This window comes from Galeopterus variegatus, unplaced genomic scaffold, assembly GCF_000696425.1.
Source record: "Galeopterus variegatus unplaced genomic scaffold, G_variegatus-3.0.2 Scaffold287, whole genome shotgun sequence".
Taxonomy (NCBI): Eukaryota; Metazoa; Chordata; class Mammalia; order Dermoptera; family Cynocephalidae; genus Galeopterus; species Galeopterus variegatus.
This window is the reverse complement of record NW_007726398.1, coordinates 552,883-561,232: the sequence shown is the minus strand read 5'-3', so window position 1 is coordinate 561,232 and position 8,350 is coordinate 552,883. Positions and strand designations below refer to the sequence as shown.

Sequence of the window (8,350 nt, the reverse complement as noted above, 5' to 3'; positions counted from 1 at the left end):
AAAAAAAAAAGGGCCGGCCCGGTGGCGCACTGCTACAGTGCGCCGCTTGGGGAGTGCGGCGCTCCCACCGAGGGTTCGGATCCCACATACAGACCGGCCGCTCACTGGCTGAGTGAGGTGCAGGGAGCAACGCCGAGGGTTGCGATCCCGTGGCCGGTCCCAGTCCGGTACAGGTGCGACAGGGCCTGTGATCCGTTGCCGGTCACGAAAAAAGACAAAAAGGAAAAAAATAATAATAATAATAATAATAATGTGAGGTTTGGTTTATTTTTTTTTTTCACGAACAAGTATATTTGATTCTTAATGGTTGGTGATAACTTGGTTTTCATCTAATGAATACAGCCTTGAGCATTCATAATCATAAAGAACAAAGACCTTAGTGTTATATAAATATTGTACCCTATTGGATTAGTAAATGCTTTGTTAATTGGCCAATCCACATTTCTATTCCAATAGCATCTTTAGATAAATGAAGCTTTTAAATAACACCCTCAGGAAAACTCTTGGCAAATGTACCGAGCCTTTTGCCATAAGGTTCTCAAACTGTCTTAGAGAAATATTAAAACGAAGCCTTTAGAAAACATTAGGCCCAGTTGCAAAAACCCATAACTCATCTTTCCCTTGGGACTGACTGACTTAAAACAAAGGAACATAGTTTGTTTTTGCCCTCTATTATAATAGGATGATAGCTACTTAACTTCTATTATCCTAAAGCTGATAACTTTTACTGACTCATCCCTAACATGAAAACAGAACCTGTTCCTGGGGCTTCCGTATCGGGCAGAGTGCACTAACAGCTGGCTTGTTCTGTTCAGCTCTCGGGTGACTGGCATCCAGGAGATGATGGGATGCATTCAGAGACGAGTGGATCATCTGACCGAACAGTGTTCAGCACACAAGGAATTTGCTCTTAAGAAACAGCAATTAACAGCCTCAGCAGAGGGTTACCTAAGGAAGGTAGTTTCATGAAATGAAACTTCTAATTTGGTGATAATAGATGGTATGGCAATTGCAGTACGTGGGCATGGTGGGAGGATAGGAGCATATCCCCTTAGGCTTCTCTTAAGTTCCTCACTAGGTCCTATAATTGAAAAAAACAGATTTGTAATTCAGTATTGCTCATCAGCCATCCCTGCCCCAGGTTACAAAAAATAGATACCTAATTCTATCTGCCACCTCATGTCTGGACATATATATATATATATATATATATATATATATATATATCTATATATATATATGTCCAGACATGAGGTGGCAGATAGAATTGGGTATCTATTTTTTGTAACCTGGGGCAGGGATGGCTGATGAGCAATGTATTGCTCATCAGCCATCCCTGCCCCAGGTTACAAAAAATAGATACCCAATTCTATCTGCCACCTCATGTCTGGACATATATATATATAGATATATATATATATATCTATATATATATATGTCCAGACATGAGGTGGCAGATAGAATTGGGTATCTATTTTTTGTAACCTGGGGCAGGGATGGCTGATGAGCAATGTATTGCTCATCAGCCATCCCTGCCCCAGGTTACAAAAAATAGATACCCAATTCTATCTGCCACCTCATGTCTGGACATATATATATATAGATATATATATATATATCTATATATATATATGTCCAGACATGAGGTGGCAGATAGAATTGGGTATCTATTTTTTGTAACCTGGGGCAGGGATGGCTGATGAGCAATGTATTGCTCATCAGCCATCCCTGCCCCAGGTTACAAAAAATAGATACCCAATTCTATCTGCCACCTCATGTCTGGACATATATATATATAGATATATATATATATATATATATATATATATATATATATATATATATATATATATATATATATATATATATACACATAGTCAGTCCTTACTTTGCATAGTACTTTGTTAACTAAAACATATATATATTGAACTAAGGTTGTTGATTTTCATGGCACTGGGCATGGATCCATTATACACAAGGTTCAGTTAACATGGTACCATACAAGGACTACAGACAGATAGATACCAAAAATTGTGAATTCTGGGTTTTTCCAGGAATAAATCAACATTATCAAACTTTATTGAACTAGACCATTGCAAGGGACATGATCATTCTGCATAAAAGCATACCTGTGAAAATCCTCTCTGCAGAGTGAATACAATGTCTTGGTATGAGAGGATGTTATTTCCTATTTTCGAAGGGGACTAAAACCAGGGAGTTACTAAAAAATTACTTATCTATAGGTGGGATAGGTAGCAAAAAAAAAGTAATATCTCAGTGACATTAATGTTTATGCACCTTGCTGCAGAGGCTGGGCCTCAAATTTTCAATATTTTCTTTTGATACAATGAACTTATATGCCTGAACTTACATGAGTGGAATTAGTAGACTTAATAGGAGAGGATATTAAATAACAATTAATAGTATTGAAATTGCCTCCCCACCCGTTATTGACCCAGAAACTTGGGAATTTGAGCCTTGTTCTGATTCCTGGGTCCAGGGACATTCCGAATATGGCGGCAGCTGTAGTGCCACATTCCCTAGAGCTTGAGACTCAAGCTAATTTGGTGGTGGTGGAAAACACAATAGGAACTCAAACAGCTGTTGGTACTTGGCTTATTGCCAATTCAGAGCCAATTTGACTCTGAGGACTATGGACTTTAGTTAGAGCAAGGAGATGAAGGAAGTAACTTGAATGGAACAGAACCCTTCCAAGGTCACTTTATTTATTGATTAGTGTGTACTGAAGATCAAATCATAGTCCTCCAAGTTCATCAGTTAAATGACCTAAGTGTGCCCCTGTGTTCCTATCCCATGTACAGGGTTTGGTGCTTTCCCAGATCCCCTCGGCCCTAAATATAGCAACCCATAGGGTGATTTAATACCCATGTTCAGGACCTACTTCAAAATGTGCTCAAATGTTGGGTCCCCTACAACTTACAGAGAAATTCCTCTCTGCTGCTGTGTTAGTAAATGCATTATCCTTTGTAGGTAATATAGATAATAGTTCTTAGAGGATGATTGCTTATATCTCATTGTTAATAAAACAAATATCTTTACACATATACCCTCTGTTGTTGGGTCATTTGTATTACCTCATATAAACAGCAGCAATATTAAAATATGAAATTCTGAAATATTTAAAACTATTTAAAATTAAAATTGTATTATACATTTAAAGTATAATGGGAAAATATAGAGTAATATTTACCTTCCTTACACGTATGCATACATATATGTGAAAATATATTACTAAGACTGCAATATATTCTTTATTCCTAAAGGTGGAAATGTCAATTCAGAAAATCAGTCCAGTACTTTCTAATGCAATGGATGTCGGTTTCAGCCTTTCTGAATCAGAGAAGATTTTGAATAAATATCTGGAACTAGATATCCAAACTAAGGTAAATAAAATAAGAATTATTATTATGGCTATGATTTTGTAAATATGATTTTTTTTTTATATTCAGTTACTATAAAACTTAATCCTAGTTCCCCTGAGGGTTGCAATTCTAAATTAGTATGTAGCAAATAATGACTTTAAAACTCATACTATTATCATGAGTATAAATTATTTATATTTATATGTGCATTCATTAGGGCATCTGAGCTCAGCGTTACAGCTTGGTATTACATATTCACTTGGTTCCTTTTCCTTGCCTGGGAGGTATTAGCAACTCCTTTTTGGAGTGCCAGAGGAGGCAGGGAGACCGCTTCTCTAAGAGTGTGATTTTCTGCTAGAGCAAGTTACAAAAGAAAATTACCAGAAGCAACATGTATTATTGCAAGATTCCTGGAGGCAAATAAAAACACAACCTTGTTTGCACACCCAACTTTCAGATACTGAAAGTGTCCCTCCCCACAGCACCTTCTCTGGCTCCTTCCTACCCATTTCACTTGGGACTTGGGTTCAAAGATTCCAGCTAGCAGTTCCAAACATGCAATGAGGTTCCTGTCTGCCCCAGCAAAGTGTAGGAAGGGAAGACAGGTCCTCTCCCCAGACTCTTCCAGGTCCGCAGGAAAAGCCCTGTTACTCCAGTTCTCAGCAGAAGAGCCTTCTTCATGGACAGTGCTCCCACCAGAAGGTCACAACGCACCAATTTTTTAAAAACGGAGTGTTTTTTATTTATCATTTAAAACGCTTAAAATGAAACTTACGTTGCAATTACATTTTTTTATTTTAAGAATTTTAGAAGCAGGAGGAGATTGCGTAGGGAGAGATTCCACTCCTCTCCTTCCCAGAGTGCTATCATGAAGCAGGGCTTGTAAATTAAAATTACCTTCATTCAGCAGAGTACTTGGGAAGCATATTAAACACAAGTGGGGAAGCGAGCCTTCCTTGCTGCAAATGAGAGTGAAGGCTTTTTCTTTCATTTTTGCTTGATTCCTAGCTTGGGCTCATGAACTTTTACATGGCTCTTTCTATGGCAATTATATATGTAATACCAAAAACCTACTTGTCCATTCATAGTAGTTAGAATTCAGCCAGAAACTGCACTTGAAAGAAAACATAGGAGAACATCCCTAAGCAAGTCAAATTCACCGGCTTTTTAGGTTGTTTAGGCCTGATATGTAACTTTTCCCCTACATGTGTTTAAAAACCCTTCTAGAGATTTAAATAAGACAGCATGGTTGATACATTATTATTTTGTAAATTAAAAATGAAAGAGCATGTTTTGTAAATTTGCCGTCTCTTATGTAACAAAATTAGTGTAAGAATTTGCTAGAGCTATGATTAAAATTTAAAAAGCAATTCTTATATATAATTATTTTATTTAAATTATTTAAAACATTTCTGCCATTTTGCTTTACAACCTTTCGTACCAAGCAACCTTTCTTCTTTGTGACACAGAATATAGAATGCTCTAGATAAATGTAGCCAAAGAATAATTTGAGATGGTTTTCATTTTAAAGTGCCTTTTTTTCTTTCTGGGATTTTGAAAGTTGTGTCTTTCTTTATTGAGGAGATTCTTGGTACGAGTTCAACTAATAATCGCAATAGATGGAGGTGCAGAAAGTAATGGATGTGAATGTTCGTGATTCCGCTGCCAGCTTCTGACCTCCTGTGCTTTACTTCCTAGGAGACATCACATGAATTAGAAGCAGCTGCAAAAATCATGACAGAGAAAAATGAATTTGAACCTGATGGAGTGGCATCACTTTCTTCTAAAGCTAAACTGCTAGAGGAAGAATTAAATATACTTGGCCAAAGCATTGGCTCCAGGTCACAAGTTCTGCAAACTTATGTGGCATTTCTAAAGTCATCAGAGGAGGTACGTACTATGTGCTGACCTTCTGCAGCATGGTGGCCTCTGCCCATCTTCCTGCTTTCTATGGGGATATAAGCTCTGCCCTGGTGGGTAGTTCCTTATCCTCTACCCCATGGCATATACTCATTTATAGGCTCTTTATTCTTCAAGCCACCATACCAAAGCTCAAAGAGGAAGTTGTTTTACTAAAAAATACTACCACTATGTATGTGTAGATGTATGCACAAATAAAGTGGTTTTTTTGAAACACTTTTTACCATGTCCTACAAATATTTATAATATCCTGAACATAGAACAAAATTATTTCAAAATAGTCATCTTCTTAACTACTTAACTATTGATCTCTTTAAATTCCAAAGCAATTAGTGTGGTTCATTCAAAATATACAGAATTAGCAATTATGGGCTACTGAGTTCAGTCTCTCATCCGTCTTGCTTGATGTCTTTTAACAAGTTACCTCTTGAGGAGAGAGCTTCTTCTGAGGCCTTATTTCAACAGGATTACACTAGATAATCTCTAACATTCCCTCAGTGCACTAGCATTCCAATTCTCAAAGGTGACAGTTTCTTGAGGATGGTGTCAGTCATAGAAAAGTGCTATGGTCTCACCTCATTTAACCCTGGTCCCGGTGCACCCCATATGAAGGCAGACCATGTTCCTGTTCAGGGAGATGGGTGCTGGTTTAGTGGGAGGTAGAGCCAGCACAGTCCACTCAGGGGAAAAGCCAACCGAAGCAAAGTGGTGTACCCAGTTTCCATTTCCACACCTTCATGCTCCCAACACCCCCCACCCCCATCCTGTCTACACACACCTCCTCCATCTGATCTCCTTATGATAATCTGAATCCCACCACTCTGGAAACCTCACTGCCTTCTTTTCCCCATCTTTACTCAATCATTTGTCATGTCTGACTTCTCTTTGCTTCTCGGCCCTGAGCTCTCCTGGTTAGGCAGAGGTATTACAATTGATGGAGTTATCCTGTGGATGGATTTTTTTATTTGGGGCTTAAAATGCTAGAGAAACTACCAAGAAGTGCTGGCTTTCTGCATTTCTATTGCCAAAAACGTACCTTCTCAGCTTTGAGTTAAGCATCCACTTCCATGGCCCACTCTGGCCTTTTGGACCTCAGGCTTCTCTAGGGCTGGAGCCTTAGCTTTGCAAACAACTCTTTCTCAAAAGAAGCTCATGTCCTCGCAGCTTGACTAAATCTATTTTTCTACCTGGCAGAGCCTTCCATCCTTCTAATCCTGGCAGTGCTCACAGTCTGTTCCTCCCCTACTCCCTCTGGATTTTCTTCTTCCCCGCCACCTCATGGCCACTCATTCCATTCCACTCTCTATCCCCTCAACTCCCTGCCTTCCACCCTGACTAACCCTTCCAACTCCCAGCACCAGATCAGGCCAACTCTGTGTTTACTCAGCTTCTCTTTCCAAGCTTCCAGACACTCCTGTGGAAAATCATACAATGGTGCCGATTGACGCTGTTACAAATTTATTGTTCTCTGCCTCAGCTGGGCCCCCCACATGCTCCGTAGCTGGCTCCTATTCAGTAGCAGTTCTCAAGCATCTTACCCCAGTTTCCATCCCTAAATCTCAGCTGATGTTCTTATTTCATGCCTCATTGAAAAAAATGAGGCCATTGAACCTAACTGCCTTGACTTCCTTCTACTTCCAAGCTTATTGACATATTCACCCCTCCTTCACAGGCTCCAATAAAGTGAGGTTCCTGCTCTTGTCCAGCACTAATCAGTAATCAGCCATTTCCTGTATACTCCTATGTTCTTTGGAATCTAGCTCCAGCAACCACCCTCTATTTATTCAAATTTGCCTTTTCCATTGCTTCCTTCCCTTTGATCTGCAGTTATGTCCAGAAAGTCTTGCCCTGACCAAGGCTGCCACTCCATCATTTTCCTTCCCTCACAAGTGGACTCTTGGAATGGGAAGGTGGCATTCCTTGTATCCTCCCCAGTTCCCATCCCACTACAATTCAGTTTACTCCCTTTTCAATCCTACCATTGGCCACTTCTTCACTCCACTGAAAATGTTCTTATAAGCTACCTGGTTGACAGATGAAATGAGGTATTTTCAGTCTTCATCCTAAAAACTCTCTGCAGCACTTATCAACCCAGTTACCCACTCTCACCTCTTTTGCCTTTTTTAAAAAACAGATTTATTGAGTTATAATTTATATAGTATTAAATTCACCTATTTCGTATGTGCAATGATATTGAATATATAGCCATGTGCTGCATAAAGATGTTTAGGTCAGTGATGGAGCGCGTATATGATGGTGGTCCTATAAAATTATAATGGTTATACCATATGGCCTAGGTGTGTAGTAGGTCTAAGTGCACTCTATGATGTTTGCACAATGACAAAACCACCTAACAATGCATTTCTCAGAACATATCCCTGTCATTAAGTGACACATGACTGTATTTCCAGAACTGTGCAACCATCGCGGCACTCCAGTTTTAGTATATGACCATGACCCTCAAAGAGAGCCCTGGTGCACACTGTTAGTCAATCCTGGCTATCACCCCCAGCCTTAAGCTACCACTGATCTACTTGCTGTCTCTGTAAATTTGCTTTTTCTGGTTATTTCACAGCAGCGGAATCATCCCGTATACTTTATCTGTTCCTTCTCCTTTTTCCTAATTCATTTATTTGCTTTGTTCCTGAAGTGTGGTGGGTCATAGAGTTCTTGCCTGTGCCCTTTTGCACATTGTACCCACTCTCCCTACAAAAATCACATCCCCACAAATGATTTCAATTCCCCAATAACTCAACAGTGGTTCCTCAGCCCCAACTCTTCCAAGTTCCAAACCCATGCTTTCAATTACCATAAATCCTACAGGCTCCTCAAACTCAACCAAACACACTGGTACCTTTTCCTCAAACATGCTTTTTCTCCTGTATTTCAGCATTGGGTGAATGACTCCACCACCCTTTCAGATGTCCTAGGTAGGGCCGGCCCGGTGGCGCACTGCTACAGTGCGCCGCTTGGGAAGCGCAGCAGTGCTCCTGCCGAGGGTTCGGATCCCACATACAGACCAGCCGCTCACTGGCTGAGTGAGGTGC

At 39.8% G+C, this 8,350-nt stretch overlaps 1 protein-coding gene across 1 annotated transcript in view; it reads left to right on the top strand.

Moving 5' to 3' along the window:
* The window catches only part of CCDC141 (coiled-coil domain containing 141), a 187,336-nt gene that overhangs the window by 128,698 nt on the left and 50,288 nt on the right, over positions 1-8,350 (top strand). Inside the window, exons 9-11 of the mRNA XM_008567053.1 lie at positions 816-957; positions 3,285-3,404; positions 5,082-5,273. Coding sequence (XP_008565275.1) covers positions 816-957; positions 3,285-3,404; positions 5,082-5,273 — 454 coding nt within the window. The remainder of the gene's footprint in view (positions 1-815; positions 958-3,284; positions 3,405-5,081; positions 5,274-8,350) is intronic.